General features: G+C 38.0%; 1 protein-coding gene across 1 annotated transcript in view; it reads left to right on the forward strand.

The window, feature by feature from the left end:
• STK26 (serine/threonine kinase 26) overlaps positions 1–26923 on the forward strand; it is a gene marked incomplete at its 5' end in the record, with an annotated part of 64528 nt that overhangs the window by 31996 nt on the left and 5609 nt on the right. Inside the window, 5 exons of the mRNA XM_082865359.1 lie at positions 12203–12433; positions 20369–20425; positions 24882–24990; positions 25076–25233; positions 26154–26339. Coding sequence (XP_082721485.1) covers positions 12203–12433; positions 20369–20425; positions 24882–24990; positions 25076–25233; positions 26154–26339 — 741 coding nt within the window. The remainder of the gene's footprint in view (positions 1–12202; positions 12434–20368; positions 20426–24881; positions 24991–25075; positions 25234–26153; positions 26340–26923) is intronic.

A 26923-nucleotide genomic window follows, 5' to 3' on the forward strand; every position in this document is an offset into this window, starting at 1 on the left:
AGATGATCATATTGTTTTTCTCCTTCAAGTTGTTAATATGGTGCATCACGTTGATTGATTTGCGTATATTGAAGAATCCTTGCATTCCTGGGATAAACCCCACTTGATCATAGTGTATGATCCTTTTAATGTGCTGTTGGATTCTGCTTGCTAGTATTTTGTTGAGGATGTTTGTATCTATGTTTATCAGTGATATTGGCCTATAGTTTTCTTTCTTTGTGACATATTTGTCTGGTTTGGTATCACGGTGATGGTGGCCTCATTGAATGAGTTTGGGAATGTTCCTCCCTCTGCTATATTGTGGAAGAGTTTGAGAAGGATGGGTGTTAGCTCTTCTCTAAATGTTTGATAGAATTCGTCTGTCAAGCCATCTGGCCCTGGGCTTCTGTTTGTTGGAAAATTTTTAATCACAGTCTCAATTTCAGTGCTTGTGACTGGTCTGTTTATATTTTCTCTTTCTTCCTCGTTCAGTCTCAGAAGGTTGTGATTTTCTAAGAATTTGTCCATTTCTTCCAGGTTGTCCAATTTATAGGCATATAGTAGCTTGTAGTAATCTCTCATGATCCTTTGTATTTCTGCAGTGTTAGTTGTTACTTCTCCGTTTTCATTTCTAATTCTGTTGATTGGAGTCTTCTCCCTTTTTTCCTTGATGAGTCTGGCTAATGGTTTATCAATTTTGTTCATCTTCTCAAAGAACCAGCTTTTAGTTTTATTGATCTTTGCTATCATTTCCTTCATTTCTTTCTGATCTGCTCTTTATGATTTGTTTCCTTCTGCTACCTTTGGGTTTTTTTTGTTCTCCTTTTCCTAATTCCTTTAGGTAAGGTTAGGTTGTTTATTTGAGATGTTTCTTGCTTCTTGAGGTAGGATTGTATTGCTATAAACTTCTCTCTTAGAACTGCTTTTGCTGCATCCCATAGGTTTTGGGTCATCGTGTTTCCATGGTCATTTGTTTCTACGTATTTTTTGATTTCCTCTGATTTCTTCAGTGATATCTTGTTTACTTGGTAGTTTATTATTTTTTCTCCTTGTGTGTGTATTTTTTCAGAATTTTTCCTTTGATTGACCATAGCATTGTGGTCAGAAAAGATACTTGATACGATTTCAATTTTCCTCAAATTACCAAGGCTTGATTTGTTACCCAAGATATGATCTATCCTGGAGAATGTTCCATGAGCACTTGAGAAGAAAGTGTATTCTGTTGCTTTTGGTTAGAATTCCTATAAATATCAATTAAGTCCATGTTGTTTAGTGTATCATTTAAAGCTTGTGTTTCCTTATTTATTTTCATTTTGGATGATCTGTCCATTGGTGAAAGTGAGGTGTTAAAAGTCCCCTACTATGAGTGTGTTACTGTCGACTTCCCCTTTTATGGCTGTTAGCATTTGCCTTATGTATTGAGGTGCTCCTGTGTTGGGTGCATAAATATTTACAATTGTTAAATCTTCTTCTTGGATTGATCCCTTGATCATTATGTAGTGTCCTTCTTTGTCTCTTGTAGTAGTCTTTATTTTAAAGTTTATTTTGTCTGATATGAGAATTGCTACTCCACTTTCTTTTGATTTCCACTTGCATGGAATATCTTTTTCCATCCCCTCACTTTCAGTCTGTATGTGTCCCTAGGTCTGAAGTGGGTCTCTTGTAGACAGCATATATACGGGTCTTGTTTTTGTATCCATTCAGCCAGTCTATGTCTTTTGGTTGGAGCATTTAATCCATTTACATTTCAGGTAATTATTGATGTGTATGTTCTTATTACCATTTTCTTAATTGTTTTGGGTTTCTTGTTGTAGATCTTTTCCTTCTCTTGTGTTTCTTACCTAGAGAAAGTCCTTTAGTATTTGTTGTACAGCTGGTTTGGTGGTGCTGAATTCTCTTAGCGTTTGCTTGTCTGTAAAGCTTTAAATTTCTCTGTCGAATCTGAATGAGATCCTTGCTAGTTAGAGTAATCTTGGTTGTAGGTTTTTCCCTTTTATCACTTTATATATGTCCTACCAGTACCTTTTGGCTTGCAGAGTTTCTGCTGAAAGATCAGCTGTTAAGCTTTTGGGTATTCCCTTGTATGTTATTCATTGTTTTTCCCTTGCTGCTTTCAATATTTTTTCTTTGTATTTAATTTTTGATAGTTTGATTAATATGTGTCTTGGTGTGTTTCTCCTTGGATTTTTCCTGTATGGGACTCTCTGCACTTCCTGGACTTGATTAAATATTTCCTTTCCCATATTAGGGAAGTTTTCAACTCTAATCTCTTCAAATATTTTCTCAGTCCCTTTCTTTTTCTCTTTTTCTTCTGGGACCCCTATAATTCGAATGTTGGTATGTTTAATGTTGTCCCAGAGGTCTCTGAGACTGTCCTCAATTCTTTTCATTCGTTTTTCTTTATTCTGCTCTGCAGTAGTTATTTCCACTATTTTATCTTCCAGGTCACTTAGCCGTTCTCCCTCAGTTATTCTGCTGTTGATTCCTTCTAGAGAATTTTTAATTTCATCTATTGTGTTGTTCATCATTGTTTGTTTGCTCTTTCGTTCTTCCAGGTCCTTGTTAAACGTTTCTTTTATTTTTTCCATTCTATTTCCAAGCTTTTGTATCGTTTTTAGTATCATCACTCTGAATTCTTTTTCAGGTAGGCTGCCTATTTCCTCTTCATTTGTTTGGTCTGGTGGGTTTTTACCTTGCTCCTTCATCTGTTGTGTGTTTCTCTGTCTTCTCATTTTGCTTAACTTATTGTGTTTGGGGTCTCCTTTCTGCAGGCTGCAGGTTCGTACTTTCCATTCTTTTTGGTGTCTGACCCCAGTGTCTAAGGTTGGTTCAGTGGCTTGTGTAGGCTTTGTGGTGGAGGGGACTAGTGCCTGTGTTCTGGTGGATGAGGTTGGATCTTGTCTTTCTGGTGGGCCGGACAGCGTCCAGTGGTGGGTTTTGGGGTGTCTGTGACCTTATTATTATCTTAGGCAGCCTCTCTGCTAATGGGTGGGGTTGTGTTCCTGTCTTGCTAGTTGTTTTGCCTAGGGTGTCCCGTACTGTAGCTTGCTGGTTGTTGAGTGGAGCTGGGTCTTAGCATTGAGATGGAGATCTCTGGGAGAACTTTCACCGTTTGATATTACGTGGAGCTGTGACGTCTCTGGTGGTCCAATGTCCTGAAGTTGGCTCTCCCACCTCAGAGGGACAGGCCTGACACCCAGCCAGAGCACCAAGACCCTGTCAGCCGCACGGCTCAGAAGAAAAGGGAGAAAAAAAGAAAGAGAAAAAGAAAAACAAAATAAAGTTTCTTAAAAAATATAATTTTTAAAAATAAAAAATAGTAAAGAGTAATTAGAAAAAGAAAAAAACAACCAAACAAACATAAAAAACAGACAGACATAACCCTAGAACAAATGGTAAAAGCAAAGCTATACAGAGAAAATCACACAAGGAAACATACTCATAGTCACAGAAAGAGAAAAAGGAAAAAACGTATGTATATATCATTGCTCCCAACGTCCACTGCCTCAAATTTGGGTTGATTCATGGTCTATTCAGGTATTCCACAGATGCAGGGTACATCAAGTTGAATGTGTAGATTTAATCTGCTGCTCCTGAGGCTGCTGGGAGAAATTTCCCTTTCTCTTCTTTGTTCGCACAGCTCCTGGGGTTCCGCTTTGGATTGGCCCCGCCTCTGCATGTAGGTCGCCTGAGGGCGTCTGTTCCCTGCCCAGACAGAATGGGGTTAAAGTAGCAGTTGATTAGGGCGCTCTGGCTCACTCAGCCTGGGGGGAAGATGGGGTACGGAATGTGGGGCGAGCCTGCAGCGGCAGAGGCCAGCATGATGTTGCAACAACCTGAGGCGTGCTGTGTATTCCCCGGGGAAGTTGTCCCTGGATCACAGGACCCTGACAGTGGCAGGCTGCACAGGCTCCCAGGAGGGGAGGAGTGGATAGTGACCTATGCTTGCACACAGGCTTTTTGGTGGCTGCAGCAGCAGCCTTAGCATTTCATGCCCATCTCTGGGGTCTGCGCTGATAGCTGCAGCTTGTGCCCCTCTCTGGAGCCTGTTGAGGTGGTGCTCTCAATCCCCTCTCCTCACGCACCCCAAAACAATGGTCTGTTGCCTCTTAGGCAGGTCCAGACTTTTTCCCCAACTCCCTCCCAGCTAGATGTGGTGCACTAGCCCCCTTCAGGCTGTGTTCATGCAGCCAACCCCAGTCCTCTCCCTGGGATCTGACCTCTGAAGAAGCTGGAGCCTCAGGTCCCAACCCCCACCCATCTTGGTGGTTGAGCAGACAAGCCTCTCAGGCTGGTGAGTGCTGGTTGGCACTGATACTCTGTGCAGGAATCTCTCCACTTTGCCCTTTGCACCCCTGTTCCTGCATTCTCCTCCTTGTCTTTGAGACTTCCACCCCACCACCCCCCATCTCCGCCAGTAAGGGGCTTCCTGGTGTGTGGAAACTTTTCCTCCTTCACAGCTGCCTCCCAGAGGTGCAGGTCCTGTCTCTATTCTTTTGTCTCTGTTTTTTGTTTTTTCTTTTGCCCTACCCAGGTACGTGGGGAGTTTCTTGCCTTTTGGGAAGTCTGAGGTCTTCTGCCAACGTTCAGTAGGTGTTTTGTAGGAGTTGTTCCACATGTAGTTGTATTTCTGTTGTATTTGTGGGGAGGAAAGTGATCTCCACGTCTTACTCTTCTGCCATCTTGAATGTCTCCCCTGCTTCCCATAGATTTTTGAAAGTTGTGTTTCCACTTTCATTTGTCTTGAGGTATTTTATGATTTCCACTTTGATTTCTTCTTTGACCCATTGGTCTTTTAGTAGCATATTGTTTAGTCTCCACTTGTTTGTGTTTTCCCCATTTTTCTTTTGTAATTGATTCCTAGCTTCATACCATTGTGGTTGGAAAAAATGCTTAATCTAATTTCTAGTCTCTTAAATTTGTTGAGAAACTTGTTTTGTGGCCTAGCATGTGATCTATCCTGGAGAACGTTTCATGTGCACTTGAAAAGGATGTGTATTTTGCTCTTTGGGGATGGAATGTCATGTAAGTCGATATCTATTAAGTCCAACTTGTCTGTTGTGTCATTTAAGACCATTGTTACCTTGTTGATTTTTTGTCTTGGTTGTCTGTCCATTGATGTAAGATGGATATTAAAAGTTCCCTACTATCATTGTATTATTGTCAATTTCTCCCTTTAAGTCTGTTAATATTTGCCTTACATATTTACGTTCTCCTGTATTGGGTACATACATGTTAATGAATTTAATATCCTCCTCTTGTATTGATCCATTTATCATTATATAATGCCTTTTTGTGTCTTTTGTTGTAGCCTTTGTTTTAAAGTCTTTTTGTCTGATATGAGTATTGCTACCCCTACTTTCTTGTCATTTCCATTTGGATGAAATATCTTTGTCTATCCTCTCACTTTCAGTCTATGTGTCTTTAGCTCTGAAGTGAGTGTCTTGTACAGCATATATATGGGTCTTGTTATTTTATCCAATCAACCACCCTATGTCTTTTGTTTTGTTTTGTTTTACTTTTATTGGAGTATAGTTGATTTACAGTGTTGTGTTAGTTTCTGCTGTACAGCAAAGTGGATCAGTTATACATAAACATAGATCCACTCTTTTTTAGATTCTTTCCCCATATAGGTCTTTAGAGAGTATTGAGAAGAGTTCCCTGTGCTATACAGTAGGTACCCTATGTCTCTTGATTGGAGCATTTAGTCCATTGACATTTAAGGTAAGTATTGATAGGCATCTATTTATTGCCATTTTATTACTTGTTTTCTGGTTGTTTTTGTACTTCTTTGTTCATTTCTTCTTCTTTTTCTTCCCTTGTGGTTTGTAGATTTTCTTAAATCTACAACGGGTATGTGTGTGTTCCTTTCTTCCCTTTCTTCCCTTGTGTGTGTTCCTTCCTTCCCTTTCTTCCCTTGTGTGTGTTCCTTTCTTCCCTTGTGGTTTGTAGATTTTCTTAAATCTACAACAGATATGTGTGTGTTCCTTTCTTTTTCGTTTTTTTTAAATCTATGGTTGGCTTTTGATTTGTGCTTACCATCAGCTTCCTATATGTTGGCCTATAACTATATCTACTTGTTATAAACTGGTAGTCATTTAAGTTCAACCACATTTTAAAGATCTACATTTTTTACTCCTCTCCCCCACATTGTGTGTTTTTGATGACATATGTTACATCTTTGTGTTTGTCTCTTACCTTTGTATCATTGAACTTGATTTTACAATTTTTGTCTTTTTTTTAAATTAATAAACTTCTTTTTAGAGCAATTGTAGGTTCACAGCAAAATTGAACAGAAAGTACAGAGCGTTCTCCTATACCCCCATGCCCACATGTGCACAGTATCTCCCCCCGTTATCAACATCCTGCCCCAAAGGGGTACATTTGTTAATTGATGAATCTACAGTGATATATCATTAGTACCCAAAGTCCACAGTTTCCATTAGGGTTCACCTTTGGTATTGTACATTCTATGGGTTTTGACAAATGTATGACTTGTATCTACCATTGTAGTATCATGTGGAATAGTTCAGCTGCCCTAAAAGTCCTCTGTGCTCCAGCTATTCATCCCTCCCTCCCACCTAACTTCTGGCAAACACTGATCATGTTACTGTCTTCACAGCTTGTCTTTTTGCAGAATGTCATATAGTTGGAATCATATAGTATGTAGCTTTTTCAGATTGGCTTCTTTCACTTAGTAATGTGCATTTAAGGTTCCTCTATGTCTTTTCATGGCTTGATAGTTCATTTCTTTTTTGTTGTTGTTGTTAGTTTCTGCTTTATAACAAAGTGAATCAGTTATACATATACATATGTTCCCATATCTCTTCTTGCATCTCCCTCCCTTGCATCTCCCTTGCATCTCCCTCCCTCCCACCCTCCCTATCCCACCCCTCTAGGTGGTCACAAACCATACTAGTTTACTTAAGTGATTGGTCTACATCCTTTACTATATGTTTTCCTTTACTAGTGGGATTTTTCCTTTCCTATAAACTCTTACTTCTTGTAGCCTTTTCTTTTCCATTTAAAGAAAACCCTTTAACACTTCATCTAAGGTCAGTTTACTATTGATGAACTCTTTTAGTTTTTGGTTGTCTGAGTAGTTCTTTATCTCTCCTTCAATTCTGAATGATAGCCTTGCTTGGTAGTGTATCCTGGGTTGTAGGTTTTTCCCTTTCAGCACTTTAAATATATCATGCTACTCCCTTATGGCCTGCAAAATTTCTGCAGAAAAATCAGCTGATAGCCTTTTGGGGGTTCCGTTGTGTGTGACTCTTTATTTTTCTCTTGCTGACTTTAGAATTCTCTCTTTATCTTTAACTTTAACCATTTTAAGTCTGATATTTCTTGGTCTGGTTCTCCTGGGGTTCATCTTGTTTAGGACTTTCTGTGTTTCCTGTACCTGGAAATCTATTTCCTTCTTCAGCTTCGGGAATTTTTCATCCATAATTTCACCAAGTACATTTCTACCCCTTTCTCTCTCTCTCTTCTCCTTCTGGGACCCCTACAGTGCAAATGTTAGTATGTTTGATGTTGTCTCTCATAAGCCCCTTAAACTATCCTCATTTTCAAAAATGCGTTTTTATTTTTGCTCTTCTGATTGCATGATTTACATTCTTTTATCTTCCAGATCACTTAGGCATTCTTCTGTATCACCTAATCTTCTATTACTTCCCTCTAGTGTATTTTTCATTTCAGTTATTGTATTCTTCAGTTCTGACTGGTTTGTTTTTATACTTTCTAGTTACTTGCTAAAATTCTCACTGTGTTCATCTATTCTTTCCCCAAGTTCAGCTAGTATTCTTATTACTAAAGCTTTGAACTCTTTATCTGGTAAATTAATTATCTCTCTTTCATTAGGATTTTTTTCAGGTTTTTTTTCTTGTTCTTTCATTTGAAACATATTCTTCTGTCTTCTCATTTTGTTTAACTTTCTCTGTCTCTATGAAGTTAGGTGATAGAGTTACCTATCTGATGCTTCTGTGGGAGCATCCCTATACAGTCTACATGTGCCCAGTGGCTATGGTAGGAGAGCCAGATCTGACGTGGGCAAGAGTCACATCTTCCCCCAGGTGTGCTGGCAGCTATCAGCTTGGTAGAAGGTGGTGCTGGAGATGGAAGGGCTAGAGCCAGAGCCAGGGCTTCTTCTATGCTCAGCGGCCATCACTGCCTCACTGGGGGCAGAGTTGGTGCCCAAGGTACTGGAGCAGAAGCCCTGAAGTTCAGGTCCGAGCTGGTTCCTTTCCCTCTAAGTGTGTGCACCACGCCCCTGGCAATGGCACCTCTGCCACAGTGGAGAGCAGCACTGGAGCAACAGGTACTAGAGGGGGCCTGCGAGACAGGCCAGGGTAAGTGCTGGGACAGTCCCAGCAAGTTAGTCCAAGCCCCAGGCAATTTTCAATCTGCTGCTTCCTCGTGTGCATGCTGGTAATGGCTGCCTTCCCCTTGTTCAGAGGCAGGGTTGGGTCCGAGGCAGCTCCGTTCTCTCTAAGTGTGAACACTCTCCTTGGCAGCAGCAGCCTTTGTGGCAGTGGAGAGCTGCACCAGAGCAAGAGAGGCTGTAGTGGGCACCCGGTGCAGGCTGGGGAGCAGGCTGTGGCAGTTGCGGGAAACCAGCCAGAGCTCCAGGTAGTTTTCAGTCTGTTTCCTCCGCCTTGTTCCCTGGGAGTAAGCAAGTGTGTGCATGCTCTTCATGCGTGGAGTGTCAGTTTCTTACAGCCCTCTGGTAAGTCCCACTGGTTTTCAAACCAGCTAAGGGGACTCGTCTTCCCAGAGTCAGGCCCAACATGTGGCTTGAACCCATCACTACCCACAGAGGATCCTTGAGGCTGTGATATCCCCTGCCTCTTGTGTGTCCCCTCCTTGGGCGCTTGTCCCAACTAGATCGCTTTTCCTCCCTTCCTGCCCAACTCTGTGCAACTCTTTCTTTATAGCCTTGGTTGTAGCAGAGCCTTTATGTCAGGCTCCAGGTTGTTTTCAGCAAGGAGTTGCTTCATATGTAAGATATATTTTGATGTGTTTGTGGAAGGAGGTGAGCTCAGCATCCTCCTACTCTGCCATCTTGATCTCCCTCCCATCTGCCCCTGACTTTCCACAGGAGACAAGTAAGATGATCATCCTACATTTTTCCCCTTTGGACTTCCTCAGAGTATTTCCATACTAAAATGTTGTTGTTATCTTTGCTGTTTTAGTGGCGATGATACTATCTAAGACTTAAATTTGTAACAATCTACCTATAGCTGAAGAGTCCAAATCCAAGCTAAGGAAGGACAGGTGATGAAGGTCAAGGAATAATGAGAATGTCCTGAGATGGATCTCTGAGGTTTTCATTTTCACAGATGCATTTTTGTGCAACGTGTATAAGTCATCTACCATTACTTGTAAATCAATGTGACATTAATTTAGCCATTCATCCTTTTTGCTGCTGCAGAACTTAGAGCTCCTTCCTGGGCTATGGCTTTAAGAAGGCAATGCAAACACAGATATAGAAGTAAACTAATTTTGCAATAGAGATAGAAAGATTTAGAAATTTTAATATTCTTAAGAGACTATTTGATTTGTGTTGAGAGGGAGCTGACTTGATTTTCTTAGAGGCTCTAAAGAAGAGTGAATATGAATGATTGGGCAAGCCAGCATCTTTATAAAGGTGGTTTTTAAATTGCATTGCTTGGAGTGTTTACCATTTATTTACTTGACTTTTGCCCTTGCGTGAAAAACCAAAAGGAAATATGTCTTACTTTGGTTTAAGAAGCTGGCGACGTGGTGAATGGGGAGTTAGAACTTAGGTATTATCTATCCCAGATTCAGGAAGTCAGGGAGATGAGGTTATACGAATGAAAACTTGTTTTCAAGGTTCCCTCCACTCTGAAAATTGGGGTTTTGCATGAGAAGTTTTAGTCCCAAAATAAAAGATTGGGAAGTGCAAATGTGTAAATGAGAGATCTTTCTCTTTTTCCAACTTGGTATTCCTTGATTGAAAATCTTAAATTATATTTATTGATGAGTTAGGATTCACTTCAGAGCATGTTTAAAATTCAAAATGTGACTTGATTTTTAAATCTTTGATTTACATACTTTCAGGAACCCATTTATTATAGAAATCAAGAACAGCTGTGTTCTCCCTAAGGTTGATTGTTTCAGTCAAATCCTTTTAAAACACGAATTAAGAAGATTAGGATTTAATCTTTGTTTCTTCCGACAACAACAAAAAAATCTCATCATAGAGTTAATATACCTCCTAGTCCAGAATGTGTTATCAGAAAGTACATATTCAGTACTGTCTACTTTTTAATCAATGGTATATTTATAACTTTTAGATTATTTTGTAGTTACGTCAGAAAAACTGAAAGATTTGCTCTTTTTATTTTTCCAAATTCACTGAATTTAGGAAGTTATAGGGTGGTGAACCTATCACTGAGCTATTTGGTGAGTATTTTTGCCGCAAGTTACTAGAAAGACAAGAACCATCACCAAAAGTAGGAAGAGGTAACTTGTGGGTTAGCTATTATACAAAGTCTTGGTAAGAAATTAAGCACCAAGTAAATCAATAACGATGGTACGCAAGTTTTGGAGAAGGTATTATAACAAAATGTTAGCATTAAAGAAACATTTGCAACCTACAAAGCCTAAACTATTTTTAAAAGCTCATATGGGCAGCTGAAGATGTATTTGTCCCATGTGAATACTAGAGGTGGGTGGGGATAAAACAAGTAGCTTGCCATATCAAAGAGACTATGGCATACATGGAAAGTGTCTTTTAGAAATAGGAAAAAATCCAATCAAGGAGAATGGGGAAGCTTATACATTTAGCAGGTCATGTGCGAACTGTCATTTAGGCTGGTTGAAAAAAGAAAAATTGGCAAAATTCTTTAAAATCAGTCATAAGTTTTTAAGTTACTCAAAAGCAGGCAGTTTACTGGGTCTATTTGGTGATGATGGTGCAACAAACTTGACAGAAAAATAATAAACTTTAATGATCTATTTGTCTAATAAAAGAAGATATAAGGGAACATGCTATCTCAATAATTTGTCCCCTGAAATTGATGACCAGGTTCAACTGTAATAAATGAACAGATAATCTAGGTCCAATTAACAAATTAAATATAGACAGTTCATCAGAACTATATAGCATTCTTCTATATTTTGAAGGAACTCAAAGTAAGGTTTTAGGTCTGGACTAATAAAGCACTTAAGTATAAGTTAGATTGACATGTATACACTGCTATATTTAAAATAAAACACCTTCCCATGAAAAAATAAAAATAAATAAAAAATAATAAATTAATAACATGCCATTTCTGTGAGGTTTGGAAATCTTTTTTTCTACTTGATCAGTAGTATATATTCAGCAATATGAGTTTAAGTAAGGTTAAAGGTTATCTTGTGGGAGTAAAATTTGAATTCAGAATTGTACACTGTTAGATAAAGGATATTTCTGAATCAGGAAAGGGCAGTGAATTTATAAATCTAAGTTATGCCTATACATCTGTTAACCTAAAACCTTATGCTTGATTCAGATTTTGTTGTAGCAAAATATTGATTTATTCTGGATTCCTACTGTGAGATGTGTTGTGAAAGTTCAACATATTACCATTTCCTTATGAGTACTTGCAATCATGATAAAAGCATAGAATCTTATTTCAGCCATTGATGAGAACATTACATACAGATAGGATCCCAAGTAAAGAAGAAAAAAAGGACTTGTAGATTCTTGGGTCTTTTGTGCTCTGTGTTGTTTATATGGTGGTTTAGAAGTATAGGTGCAGTGATTAGGATGTCCAAGTTGGAGAGAGAGATTTAAAAGGTAACATTTTGCTGGTGGAATGTAAGAATTTTAACAACTCACCTACCTATAGCTTAGATTAGGTATTCTCTCATTATCACTACCATTGCATTAATGTGCAAATTGTGTATATTCAGCTGCTTTATTCTAAAAAGAGTCTGGCCCTTTGGTGTGCACCAGAGACAACATTTGCTATAGGAGATTGTGATCCTTAGCAGGATCATAGTAGAATTTAGTGTGGGTGATCCAATAGAATATGGACTAGTTGGCCATTTGGGATACAGTTGTTCTAACAAAGCACATGCGGAGAGTCAAGGGAGTTTGTATGCTTTTTTTTTTTAAATGTGGTATTGTCTTATGTGATTTATTTTCCTTCATTTAAAAACTTGATGCAAAATGTTTGTGCTCTTTCCTTTCTTTCTCTCCCGGCCCCCCCCTTAGAATAATATAGCCGATCCAGAAGAACTGTTCACAAAATTAGAACGCATTGGAAAAGGCTCCTTTGGAGAAGTGTTCAAAGGTATTGATAACCGTACCCAGCAAGTGGTTGCTATTAAAATCATAGACCTTGAGGAAGCCGAAGATGAAATTGAAGACATTCAGCAAGAAATAACTGTTTTGAGTCAGTGTGACAGCTCATATGTAACAAAATACTATGGATCATATTTAAAGGTAATGTGTACGCTGGATTATTTAAGTCATAAGGTATTTTCATTATAAGTATTTCTTTTTTTTTAACTCTGTTTTTCGAAAGGCAATGTCTTAAATTAGGATTTGACAGCCTTTGGCCTCCAGACAGAACGCAGCTCCATTTGTAGTGCCAAAATAGGCTGGTTTTAGATTTAGCAGCTGTATCCTGAATGCATCCCAGTACTCAGCTGCAACATTTTTCCACACCTGAACTTTTGGGTTGATAGAGGAACAGAAAGGCAGCTGAGCCTTGAGACGTATCCTTTGCCTGGAAAGAGCTTTCTCCCTGAGCTTTTAACACATTATTCTCAATGGTCCAGTCTGTCTCAACCTCAGAATGGATGGCATATGTAAGCATGTCACTATTCCATTGAGTTATGGTGGTTATTTACACATCTCTCTCTCCCTCTAGGTTGTAAGCTTCTTGACAGCAAGGAGTTTAGTTCAACCCGTCTTGGTTTTCACATCACTTAGCACAGAGCATGGCACATCTTAAGTACATGATAAATATTTGTTGAAATGGAATTAAATAGATTAATATCTGTTCCCCCCCACCAAAAAAAAAGTTGGATTTTTAGTTTCTAGGATTATGGAATTAGCAGACACCTGAAGTTCCAGCAGATGGAGTTATTACTGCATCACAGAAAACTCTTTGGTGACTAAAACCCGAGTTCTTGGGTTCCATATTTATAGAGTCAGGATTTGTGTCTATTGAAATATAAAACAATACATAATTAGAAAAATCTAGCTTAGAGTTTAAATTATCTTAAAATTTAAAAAATGTATCCCCATATTGATATTTTTTAAAGGAGGGCAGTATTAGTTAGATCTTTGATTTTCAGAGCTTACAAGGGGGAAGGTTCTTTTTGTTTGTTTGTTTGTTTGTTTGTCCATCTATCTCTAGGCCAAAAGGATGCATTTATAACCCATCAGGCTGTTGGCCTGCACAAAAATTGATGCTGTCTTTTTATGTTCTGCTGATCAAATATACCCTAGGATAAACTATCTATATTAGTTAATACTGATATAGAAATTCATCGATTTCCCTGGCTTTTTACAGAGCCTAACCTTTTTTTTTTTTTTTTTTTTGGCTGTGCTGCACGACTTGCGGGATTGAACCCAGGCCCCCTGCAGGAGAAGCGCAGAGTCCTAACCACTGAACTGCCAGGGAATGCCCCACAGAGCCTAATTTATTCTAATAGTACGTGAATTAGGTGACTGTGGCATTAATGCATAGTAGAATGAATCATTAAATAGCCAAACAGTCACTATGTGTCACACAGTGTACTAGGTTATGGAGATGTAAAAGTGAACAACTGCCATTAAAGAGCTCACAGTCTCATATTGCACTAAAATAGTGTAGATTTTGTGATTGAATGTGTACAAGGTACAGATGAGGCATAAATAAGAAAATGGTCACCTCTACCCTTTTTTTCCATGATGGTATGAAGGAAAGGCTTCCAAGAGGAGGTGATACTGCTGGTAGCTCCTATACAATATACTTTTAAGTGTTAGCCATTACTCTATTTTACTGTATACCTAATTACTTGATTCTTTGTGGTTCACTTTGCTTTTATATTCTTTTCTAAAAAGCTTATTTAGTGGGTCAGATTCCTTTTTAGGAATCCTATGGGGGTGGTCATTCAATCTCAGTGGTTTTAAGTCTCCCTTCTAATTTCCATAGCAGGCGGGGTTGTAGGCAGCCCAGGGAATTTGTTGTTGGTGGTGGTGATATGTGTGTGTGTTTTGCTTATTCTGGTTTACTCTTTCTGGATTCAATCCTTGTAATTCCAGACCCACTCTAGAGCAAATCTGAACACTTGCTATTTTTAGGCACCTGATTCAGATAAGCTAGTTTTGGTGACTGACTTATATTAAAGAAGTCCTATTTAAAATGCGCTATTGTATATTATATTGAAAATGGGTACTGACATGGTATTGAGTTTTATTGTTTGCTTACAACCTTTCTTTATTCGTATTCAGTACTCACATGGAAAATGAATTATAACTCTGTTTTTATTATTTATTCCTAAGATTTCACATTTAAAAAAATTTTCCTCATAGTGTACATGTACTGGTCACCCAAAAAATACTTAATCTTTTAATAAATCCAACTGATAGTTTGTTTTCTCCAAATCTTGATTGTTGAATGTTCTCAGGCCAGTTAGTGATACAAAACTGTTATCCAAGATGTCTTCTTACAGAATTAAACTGCATTATTTTTATCTCGTTTACCCGTCATTAATTAAAATACATGATGAGAAAGCCTACTTTGAAGAACATGTTACTTCATGATAAAATTGTAGAAATTCACAGATGGCTGCTATTGATTACATTTGTATCTAGATTATCTGTACACACACGTATTATCTCTATATGGATATACATATATATGCATAGAGAAAAAGAAATATGATTTTATAACTCTTTAATACCATTTATTTAAATTACTTTCTTAAATTGACCACTTGTTTATTTTCCATTTATATTAAACCATAGTGTGACTTCACAGGTTTAAATTTTTTTAAACTAAAATCACATCAAATATAACAGGGTTCTGTTTAGTTCAGTCAGTGAAATCAAGGCTACATCCTCTAAGTACCATCGGAGAACTGCATCATCAATCGACTTATGTTCTTGTGGCCCATCCTTCCGTTTCAGATGACATGGGAGATTTTGTGAGTCAAGTTAATTGAGTAAAGTAGGATACAGGTTCTTCTCAGGTTGTCCTAACACAGGACATAACCAAGACCCTCACTGTCAGCTGGAGGAAAATTTATTGCACTTGAGAGAAAATTATATGCTCTCTGCAACTGTATGTAGTTGTAGCACTTTCCTTGAGACATGCAGAAATGTACTAGGTATTCATTTTGACTGAGCTCACTGTATAACTTCGTTTTTAAAAACAAGAGTAAAAACCAGACAGACACATCAGTATGACCACAATATTTTCCTTTAATTTTACTTCACTGCAGATTTTCTTGACAGACAAAGTTAGTCTTTATGACGAGTGCTAAAATAAGCAAACCCTTCCCTTCTGATCTCATAACATTGGAAGAATCTTTTATAATCTTTAAATATTTTTCTAGTTCGATGTAAATCTTAAAATGAAGCTCACTCAGGCATTGAATAGAACTTGAATCATGCCTTTATTTGCTGCTGAAAATTGCTTTTAGATTTCTGTTTATGTTAAGGAAATATGCCCCCCTCCACATACCACAACGACTGATATTTATTTAAAAAAAAAGAATTGAATGATTGAAGTAAAATATTCCAGAATAGAGTCTGTACAGTTTTGTTTCCTTCTCATTATTTTTCCTGAGACTTTTGTGTGTGCTTATTTCCGAAGTATGGCGAATGTTTCTGGAATATTTCTGGAATATTCTTTAATTTTTAAAAATCATAGTTTTCTTATAAAACTTGAAGGAAATTGGAGAGGGAAATATTTCCTCCTTGTACAGTGGTTTTTTCTCTCAAAATAAGAATAGCTTTAAACTTCCTATAATACACCTCTAAGAAGCCCCATATTAGATTCAATTCAGCAGATATTTATTTTTCCGTCACCTACTCTGTGCACTCCTCTCATTCTGCATATTTGCCCTGGTCGGTCTCATCTACTTTATTCTGACAATTTCTAAATTCATGTCTCTGGTTTCAGCCTCTCTCCTTAGCCCCAGATAGGTATATCTAACTTGTCTCATATCTCCCACTTATCTGTGGGTAGGTACCTCAAGTGCAATAACCCAAAACGTGGGGAATAGCATTTAAAGTGGGTCTTGAGTATGATTTTGATAGGGTTTGGGATGTGAGGGTGGGGTATAGACAAGGCATTCTAGACTGGAAGAAAACGATTCCAAGGTGGTAAAGTATCTGGCAAGATGATCTCTACTATTCCTTGCAGTTATATAAGATTTCACATTCTGTTTCTTTTCTTATTGTGGTATAATATATATCACGAAAGTTACCATTTTAACCATTTTAAATGTACAGTTCTGTGGCATTTCATGCACTCATGTGATTTTGCAACCATCACTAGCATTCACCTCCAGAACTTTTTCATCTTCCTCAACTGAAACTCTGTACCCATTAAACTATATAACTCCCCATTCTCTCCTCACCGTAGTCCTTGGTAACCACCATTCTACTTTCTGTCTCTATGAGTTTCCCTACCGTAGACTCTTCATATAAGTGGAATCATACATTTGCCCTTTGGTGACTGGCTTATTTTACTTACACATGCTGGTTTATGTGGTCAGTGTTATGATTGGCTATCTGCTTCATAGACCAACCTACTTAATTCAACATGTACTTGATCTATGTTCAATAATTATCTCATAAATATATAAAATGGGTATTTTAAATGTTTTTTTAAACGTTTTTTCTATGAGCAAATGAATTCCAAGTTCCACAGTAGCATTTCTCCCCCCTATAGCCAAGTGTCTGCTTTAGTGACAAATTCAAAGGCCCCATGGGGTGATGGAGTTGATACTCCAGACACCAGTGATTTGTTAAAACTAGGCTCCAACTTCTCCCCAGTAAACAGTATAACTCTGAAGTACTTAACTCTTTTTTCAAATTTTTATTGGAGTCTAGTTGATTTATAATGTTATGTTAGTTTCAGGTGTACAGCAAAATGAATCAGTTATACATATACATATATCCACTCTTCTTAAGATTCTTTTCCCATATAGGCCATTACAGAGTATTGAGTAGAGTTTCCTGTGCTATACAGTAGGTCCTTATTAGTAATCTATTTTATAGATAGTAGTGTGTGTATGTCAATCCCAATCTCCCAATTTATCCCTCCTCCCCCCTTACCCCCTGGTAACCATAACTTTGTTTTCTACATCTGTAACTATTTCTTGAAGTACTTACTCTTTAGGCGTTCTGAATTTTGGAACAGAGAGCCATTTCTTAACCCCTAACTGACCACCCATGTTGATGCAGGGCTTTATTTTATTTATTTATTTATTTTTGGCTGTGTTGGGTCTTTGTTACTGCGTGTGGGCTTTCTCTAGTTGCGGTGAGCGGGGGCTACTCTTCGTTGCGGTGCGCGGGCTTCTCATTGTGGTGGCTTCTCTTGTTGCGGAGCACGGGCTCTAGGCGCATAGGCTTCAGTAGTTGTGGCGCGTGGGCTTAGTTGCCCCGAGGCATGTGGGATCTTCCCAGACCAGGGCTCAAACCCGTGTCCCCTGCATTGGCAGGCGGATTATTAACCCCTGCACCACCAGGGAAGTCCCTGCTGCAGGACTTTAAACTTAACTCCTCCAACCCATTGTTAAAACATTTGGATCATTTTATAATTGGGGAAGTGACATTTTTCCTTCAGGGACTTCCTATACTTAAATGTGCCAGATATATGGTTATGGTTTAGAGGTTTAGAGTCATTTGGCTCTTTTGGATTTGTAAACCAGTATGTAGATATCAACTTAGTCTTTTAAATTATTTAAGAACAAACCAAACATACATATTTGCATTCTCCAACACAAACATCTTTTACCAGAAATCAAAGATAGAAATTGTAGTCCCCCAAAAGAATACAAACACAGGGTCTAGGTTTTTTGGTTGGGTTGGGTTTGTGATTGGTGTTTTCATTAAGACCTGCTGTGGACAAGGAACAAGTAAGAGCCTGTGTGGGTTAAGCTTCCTTGAGTAGGGAGGAGCCCCACTGGCTCGCCATTCCTGCCTGTGCCCACTCGGGCCTCGCTTCAATTCCCCTGCCTGCCTCGCAGTCTTCTGAATGTTTGGACCTATGACCATCCTCCAGCGAGGTTTGTCTGCAGAAGTGACAATCAGAAGGAAGCAGCCAGAAAAGCTATGAGGCAGCTCTGGTTCCCTGCCTGTTTCAGAAGAGTCCTGGTTCCACTGAATAGCTCGCTTGCAAAGAGGAAGCCTTCTTTTCAGATCGGGAATTTGCTTAGTCATAAGTTTACTGACTTTTTAAGCTTTCTATGAATACATTTTGGTAGGTTTCTGTTTTGAATCGGTACCAAAAAAAAGACACACATTGTTTTTAACTTGGAAAACAGGCGCTTTCATTCATGTAGAACTGCAAAACAGATAAACATGTTTTATAAGATCTTTTTATTTTTCTTTGAATGTCAGGTGAATGGGAAGCATTCTGAATTCATGAGGTAGAATATAGTACTTAGGAAAAAAACGTGGCAAAAGATAAACTTCTCAGGCTGTACGGCATTGTGAGAAACACTTTTTTCTTCTGTAGAAAAAAATAGGAAGACTCATCAGGTTCACAGTTCTCATGTTCTGAGTCCTAATTTCTATACATGGAAACAAGTTACATGAACCACTCCTGGAACTCTTCTCCTCTCCCACTGTTATGGGGATTTATTTCCTCTCCTGCCTACTGTATACACCACTCTCTCTTCTCAGTTCAAGCTGGCCTGCTGTGACAGGAGAGAGTTGATATCAAGATGGGCGGGGGACATTGTTCCTTTCTTTCTCTTATACATTCTACATAATGTCAGCATCTTAATTTAACTGAGCCTTCCCTCCCCGGACCCTTACCCTACACCACAACCCATTCCCCCCCACTACAGTGTCCCCTAAACACTCATCATCATGTTATTGGAGTCCATTCTCTGCCATAATAAAGCCCCAGTCTCATGGAGACACTTGGAAATTTTGAATGGAACTCCTGAGTACTTCCCAGGGATTTTGGAGTTTGAGGACTACTGGCAACAGCTTGAGAATCTTCATTCCACAGCTGGGACTGTAAAGGTGAGAGATGTGTTCCTGGCATCCCAAATTGAAGCACGACACTGAATATATTTTCCCCTAGAAACATTGTTATGGTATAAATGGTAGTGTCTCTGGTATCCTTTCTGCTATACTATGGATACCTTTGTATTAAATTGTCTTTTTGGAGGACACTGCTCCAGGAACCTAGGCATTATTTTTATGGGAAAATGCTTGCTTTCCAAATTCCAAACATCTTACTTAAAAATGGACTTTTGGAACACAATCCATTCACAACTTGGCTATTGGCCAGTTTAGCAAAACCAACCATTCCGCTTTCAGTCAATTCTGTGGTCCTACAGTAATTCAGAGAATACCACTCATGAAATGGTATGGAGAGAGAGATGTCTTCCGTATTTCAAAGTATAGCTGAAAGAAAAATGATTTAATGATTTATTCCAAATTTTATCTGATGTAGCTGAATGGTGTGTGTGTGTGTGTGTACGCCTGTTTTGTAATTCAAACACACGTGTTCCCCTATGAGCTCCATTTCCTCTTGTACAACTTACAGTGAAGTTAATTCTACATGAATTAATCATAATGCTTTTTAAGCTACACACTCCCTTTCTCTTATCCATTTACCTCTGGGGAGAGGGGGGTCAATGTTCTTTCTAGGTTCCATATGTGTAGGAAAAATCCCCGTTAATCCTGGTTGGTAAAAGTTGTAAAGTACATTAAAACAAAAGCCAAAAACTAAAATAAGGCACAATACCCGGTGTCCTCGAACTCTAAAATCACATGGGAAGTACCCAGAAGCCCCATTCAAAATTTCTACAAGTCTCTATTTACCTCCTCATTCTTTTTTTTTCTCCTCATTCTTTAGTGTAACTATCTTTTCCTTTCAGTATCATTATTCAAAATAATTTAAAGCGATGGTTTTTTCTGGGTTTTATAAAAGTTGCTAACAGTTAAACAATAAGGAACAATAATGTGTTATTTATTTAGCTATATCATATGGCAAATCGGTTTCAGGGAGGGCCAAGACTCAGAACTTGACTTTCATTTGTAATAGTCTATGGAAAAATATATTCTGAGTTCCAAACAACTAATTTTAAACCTGTATTTTAGAACCAGTACATTAGTATGTCAGATTTAACATTTATGCTAGTATGTTACTTGGCTCAGGTTTATAATTATTAAACTATTTCATGGCTTTTACAGGGATCAAAATTATGGATAATAATGGAATACCTGGGTGGCGGTTCAGCACTGGATCTTGTAAGTATTTTTAAATAATTACACACATATATCCATACTTGCACTTTTTTCTTTTAATTGGAGTAAGCAATGGTTTTTGGACAAGCTAAGCAGTTGTTTAGTTAATACGTTCACTCTGTCTTCAGGACTACTACTCTTATATAGATTCAGCTATATTGCAGGCTTCTGCACGTTGCTGGCATTCTTAAAGTATATAAGAAATGCAAACAGCTTAATAAAATAAAATTCCCCCCAAATTAGGAATGAGCGTGTGACAGTTGCCGTCAGTTTAGAGTTTTACTTTACATGCTTATCCCTGAGAAGACTCAGTGTTCTTAGATTTTTAGAAAAGATATCATTCAGATAACTGTCTCTAAAATTGGCTCTTGGGTTCTGACCAAGAAGGCCTACAGACCCAGCTCTCTGCAGAGTTCTCTCTGCCCCTCTATAGGTCATTTGGAAATGTGATGGCATCTTTGTCACAATGACTTGGAAGTGCCACAGCCATTTTAGTGGGCAGGGACCAGGCTGCTACAACCCTGCAGTATGCGGGAGAAGTTCTAACCAATGAAGATATGTTCGTGCTTGAAATGTTTTTGAGAAACACTGGTTGTTTTCCCCAAGTGGTGTGATTCTGTCAGTGTTGTTTCCCGCCTTTTAAATCTTTATTAATATGACATTGTATTTAAAATGCAATATGAATGACTAGAGACAAGTTTGTGTAGTAGAATAACCACTGGGCTGGCCTGTGGGAGTTTGAGGTTCTAGCGCTGGCTCTATTTATAACTAAATCTGTGACTGTGAACCAGACACATAAATTCCTTGGACTTGGATGTCCTATAAAACAAAGAATTTGCACTAAGCTCCTCTTCCATGTTTAATATAATATGACTTTTATATAATATGCTTCTGCCTTTGAAATTATAGAGTCTGCTGTTTCTAAAAGTAATTTTAATTCTTATATTTTAAAGTGGAGATGAGTTTTTCTGACTGAAAGTAATCAAATATTTTTTAAAGGCTTTCATCCTGACTGCCAATGACTCCAAGGTTTCAGATAATCCTGTGAACAGAAATGACCATAAGCGATTTTCTTCCCTTTAAACAGAACCATACTTAAACCATTCTAAAGAAATGGTAATTAAACTTGATGGAGAGCCTCATCTTCTAGGAATTCATCGCAGTTTAATCAGTTGCTGAGTTAGGTCATCCTTCCTTGTGTCTAATGTAATTCTTATATCCTAAAGCTAGAGTTCATTTTTTTCTTTCTCTCTCCTCTCTAGTGAGAGAACATAACTGGTGTTTCCTTGGATAATAATCCTTCATGCCTATGGAGTCAGGTCTCATTCTCCTCTTGCCGTTAAATGATCTCAGCTCTATTTCTCTTGTCACGTGGTTTGATTACACAATAATTTTTTCATTAGCTCCACAAGAAGCCTCACAGTTGCTCCACGAGCCTCCTTCCACTTCTTAAATATTAAGAACCCTTTCCAAATTTATCACAGTTAACTTCCCCCAAAAGTGCTTACCATGTCACTTCCCTGTTTTGTAGGCATTGGCAAAGCTAGTGCACTGCTTTCATCGGATTTCTGATAGCAATGTGAAGCACTGGACACTGGCCCAGCCCTAACTAATACAATCTGTATCCCCAGTAGTAGTTTGGTCAGTTTTATGAAATCTCTGAATGAAATGATTGTGAGATCATAATCTCATTCTGCCATTCTGATCTCCACCTAAATACAACAAATACCTATTAGCATAAATTCAATGAACTTAAAATGTTCTTAAAATCAAGAGACCTAGATCCTAGTCCTGGTTCTGCCATTGACTAGCTGGCTAATACTGGGCAAGCCATTTAACCTGTGCCTCAAATATTCAATGAAGAAATTAGATGAGTAATCTCTCTAACTCTGTTTTTCTAGCCCTAACGCTTAATGATATTGTGATTTAATTATAAACCTCACTTGACTGGACTTTGTAGGCAGAGCAAGTGATGAGAAAATGTGCTACTTCTTCTTCATATATAGTCCTGTACGAATGAATGCTATCATTTGGGGGAATCTAAGAAAGGATCAGGCTTAGAGGAGGGCACTGCTACCAGGGACAAGAGAAATCAGGAGGGATGCTGGGTAGAGTGTTCATCCCTTAAACTGGTGCCTGACTAATGGAACATGATTATGACCAGTATTGATGTCAACATTATATAGTGTATACCTCAAGATTCCCTCCCATTCTAACAAAAATAATTAGTTGTATGTGAACAGACTTTGAGCATACTGTACGTGATTTTATTGAATTGATTATACCTTACTTCTTTCCAAATAGAATTGCAGTGACTTACAACAAAAACACATATAATAAGGTTAAGAGAATCATGAGCACCAAGGGAAAAAGTTGGAAACAATATGCTAACTGTAAGAGAAAGCATAACAAAACATGGTGCATTAGGCACTGGCTGGAAGTCAAAAGAGTATGGGGAACACCCCCAAGCCCACAAGTAGATAGTCTCTGAAAGCGAAAATGTCCCTCTCTTGAATATCCTCAGTTGACAACAGAGGCAAATCACACAAGGCCAGTACACTGCCCTGGGGGCAGAAGTGTTAGCTATTAGAGACATGATATGGTCTTCAGTCTTTGGAGAGAAGCTCAGTTGTGCGCTCCAGGGACAGTCGACCAAGATCTTGCGTCATCTCTCCCAAGGTTGCATTGGAAATTTTTTAAAAAGCAATCTGTGTTCCATCTCCTTTACCTACCTTCTCTTTCCAACTCCCTTATTTCTCCTTTTCTGATCATTATCGTCATGGCTAAGGAAACATTTTAACCACAAGGTTTGGGACAGTTTTCTGTCTGATAGTGAACAAGAAAAACGCAGCTCTACCACCACCCCATTCCCATTTCCCTGCCACCCAGGCGCCCCTTCCATCCCCCTCCGGTACCCAGTTAAGTGAGATTTTACTTTTACTGAATTTTAAACTGGACCTAAGTATACCAGATAAGCGACGGACCACTTTTCTGTTTGTTTTTACTTAAATATATTTTAAAAATTCTGTATTATCCAGGGCACTTTTAGAAATCCTTCAGAATGATAGCTAGTATCTTTTATATGGACCTTGCCCAATTTCCTAAGTGACTGAGGGTATACCTCCTCTGGCCCTGTCAACATTTTATAATCAGTGATACTAAGTACTAATCTTAAGTAGTATGACATTTATCTTTAACTTATTTGGTAGTACCTCAGAATTTCATTGCCAGCAATCAATAAAATAATATGCCATTTTCACCTTTTAGATGACTTTAATCACTGCTGTTTAAAAAGAAACTTTTGGGGTGGAAGTTGATATATTTGAAAGTAAACAGATAATGTTACCTAGGAAAGGCACCTATTGAACTATGAACATCCCTGGAGTATACTATATATCCAGAGCATAGTTAATATTAAATGGTGAGACTGAAGTGTGGTTTCTATTTTAAGCTGTTAAATTTCAACATGAAAGTGCCCTTTATTCAGAATAAATATGGCATTCATGAAAGATGAAATACAGAAGGCGCCAAAGAGCTGTGAATCCCTCCCAGTGTGAGGCATAGTGGGCAATATTTGATTTTCACCACCTCTTCCCTCCTTCCAGCAAACAGAACTCTACCTCAGCTCTGACTTTAGATTCCCACCCTTTCCTGTAATAATATTGTACAGTCCACTGTTTGTGCTTTATGAGGTACCAGAATTTTAAAATAACCATTTATTTTAAGGAGAGATTTTCAGATATTCCATTACAAATTCTCCTGAAACCTAATCATTGCTTTCCTTGTATTGCAGTTAAAACTACTGGCTTTAGTACAGGGAAATGTGTTACATTTATTTGAAAAAACGTATCCCTCCATGATTTGATATTTTTTTACAATGAAAGTCTGAATAGTTTAATTATTATATTCCTAGCTAAAATTTAAATCTGAGTCTCAAAAAAGGCTCCATGCTTTACAATGTTTTTGAAATACACAAATGCTAAGAACTGTGCTACAGCTGACCTATATGATCAAATTTGGTTGCTGCAAAAATCTTATGGACCGTCTGATCTAAAAATCAGTTCGGTGTAAATATTTAATAAGTTTTAAACAGCAAATGCCAAAATTTAAGTAGCTGATTTCTTTTTTCCTATCTGAGAAAAAGAAAGCTAGTTCTGTCATTATTTAAGCATGTTTCTTAGATCTTTGATGTAAATATTTAAGAACCTTAGGATTTGGAGCTAGTATATAGGTTGTACTATCTTTCAAGATTAAACTTAATCATTAAAAAACCCTTTCTGTCCTTTGACTTAACTTTCCTCACCTTTTAAAATTTTCTCATTTGTTTAAATATTGGTTTAATAAACAGAACTGCTTCATATATCTAAGCGATTCTCTTATTTCAAAGAGAATGTCAAGTTCGAACTTCATTGTTCCAAACTTTTACATGTATATGTATGTATGTGTTTTTCCCCCTAAGCTGAGAGCTGGTCCATTTGATGAGTTCCAGATCGCTACCATGCTAAAGGAAATTTTGAAAGGTCTGGACTACCTGCATTCAGAAAAGAAAATTCACCGAGACATAAAAGGTATACAGAAGTCTAATGTGAACCTGAGAAAAACAGATGCATTCTGAGGAAGCTGAGGGTTTTTTCATCTCTTTTTTCCTCCTAGCTGCCAATGTCTTGCTCTCAGAACAAGGAGATGTGAAACTTGCTGACTTTGGAGTTGCTGGCCAACTGACAGATACACAAATTAAAAGAAATACCTTTGTGGGAACACCATTTTGGATGGCTCCTGAAGTTATCCAGCAGTCAGCTTATGACTCAAAAGTAAAGTGTTACCTGTACAAACTATTTTGTTTTTAATATTAAGTTTTATATAGCGTACTATCCTATTTAATAAACTGCCTTAATACTCCTTCCTTTTAAAGTATTCCTAAAGCTAGAGTCACGTCAGTTGTTGCTGGTAAATCATACGTTCCCTTGTTGCTGGTAATATTTGGACCTTCTTCCCTTCAGTGGCCTTTCATCCTACTTGGAATAAAATCCAAAGTTCTTACTATCACATATGTGTCTCTCTACAGTCTGGCCCTTGTCTACCTCTGGCTCATCTCTTATCACTCTCCTCTATTTTCTTTTTTTTTTTTATCTCTCTTCACTTCCACTTTTTTTTTAATTAATTTGTATTGGCCCTCTATTTTCTATCTGCTTCAGCCACAGTGGCCTCATTGCTGGTCCATAAACACAGCAAGTCCCCTCTAGCCTCAGGACCTTTGCACTTGCCTCTCCCTCTATCTGGAATAGCCTTTCTCCCAATTAGGTCTCTGCTTAAACATTACCTACACAGAACAGTCTTCCCTGGCCATCCTGTGTAAATTTGCATCCCTTTTACCTTATTCATTATTCCCTTATCCTGATTTACTATTTTCTTCACAGAACTTAGCACCATCTGACATCCTATTATTTATTTATTTATCTATCTCTTCTACTAGAACATAAGCCCCTTGAGAGCAGGGATTTTGTCTGGTTTGGTCACCACCTGAGTCCTCAGTGCCTAGAATACAGTACCTGGCACAAAGTAGAATATTTGATCATTTTTTTAAATAAATGAATTATATTAATAAAAATTTATTAACATCACATTTCTTGAGACACTTTCACATTGTATGACCGTTAGACTCCACAGGTTATTTTGTGGCATTATGTTGGAATGGAATTTCAAGGTAATTGTTCTTTCCTCCTTACCTTAGGCTGACATTTGGTCACTGGGAATTACTGCTATTGAACTAGCCAAGGGAGAGCCACCTAACTCCGATATGCATCCTATGAGAGTTCTGTTTCTTATTCCAAAAAACAATCCTCCAACTCTTGTCGGAGACTTTACTAAATCCTTTAAGGAGTTTATTGACGCTTGCCTGAACAAAGATCCATCATTTGTGAGTATATATGCTATGACTACTATTTTCTATGATCAGATCTACATAGAGCCAGTGTGGTTTGTTCAACAGTGAGGAATACAGTGCCTGTGAAAACTGTCTAAGATCCACCCAGGAACGTGATTCTTCCCTCTATGTTGCTAATTTTGTTTAGTTGTTGACAAGATCCGTAGTTCCTTCTCTCCTTCCCCTGCATCTTTTTCTCTTTTTTCTATGGTCCCTAGCTTCTTCTTTATTCTGTTGATCATTTCCTATTTCAGTGGGAAATAAAGTTCATTTTCTAGGGTGTCATTATGAAAGTATATGTATAACTATTCACAATGATTTTTATTCAACTGTGTTTTCATTTTTCATGAAAAGTTGTTTGCGTTTCACTATTTTTAATTTAATGTTCAGAAATTCCAACATGAAGTTGTATACGTTTCCTGAAGTCTAATGAGCTCCATTCATTTACTTGGCAAAGTTGATTACAGTTGTTCTACTGTTTTTAAAATAAAGCTGCCCGATGACTTCGAGAAACTAGAAATATACAAGAACTGAATTTGATGTGACAATTTTTAAGTTGCTAATGGATATTCTCATAG

Source organism: Leucopleurus acutus, assembly GCF_964270905.1.
Source record: "Leucopleurus acutus genome assembly, chromosome: X".
Classification (NCBI taxonomy): domain Eukaryota; kingdom Metazoa; phylum Chordata; class Mammalia; order Artiodactyla; family Delphinidae; genus Leucopleurus; species Leucopleurus acutus.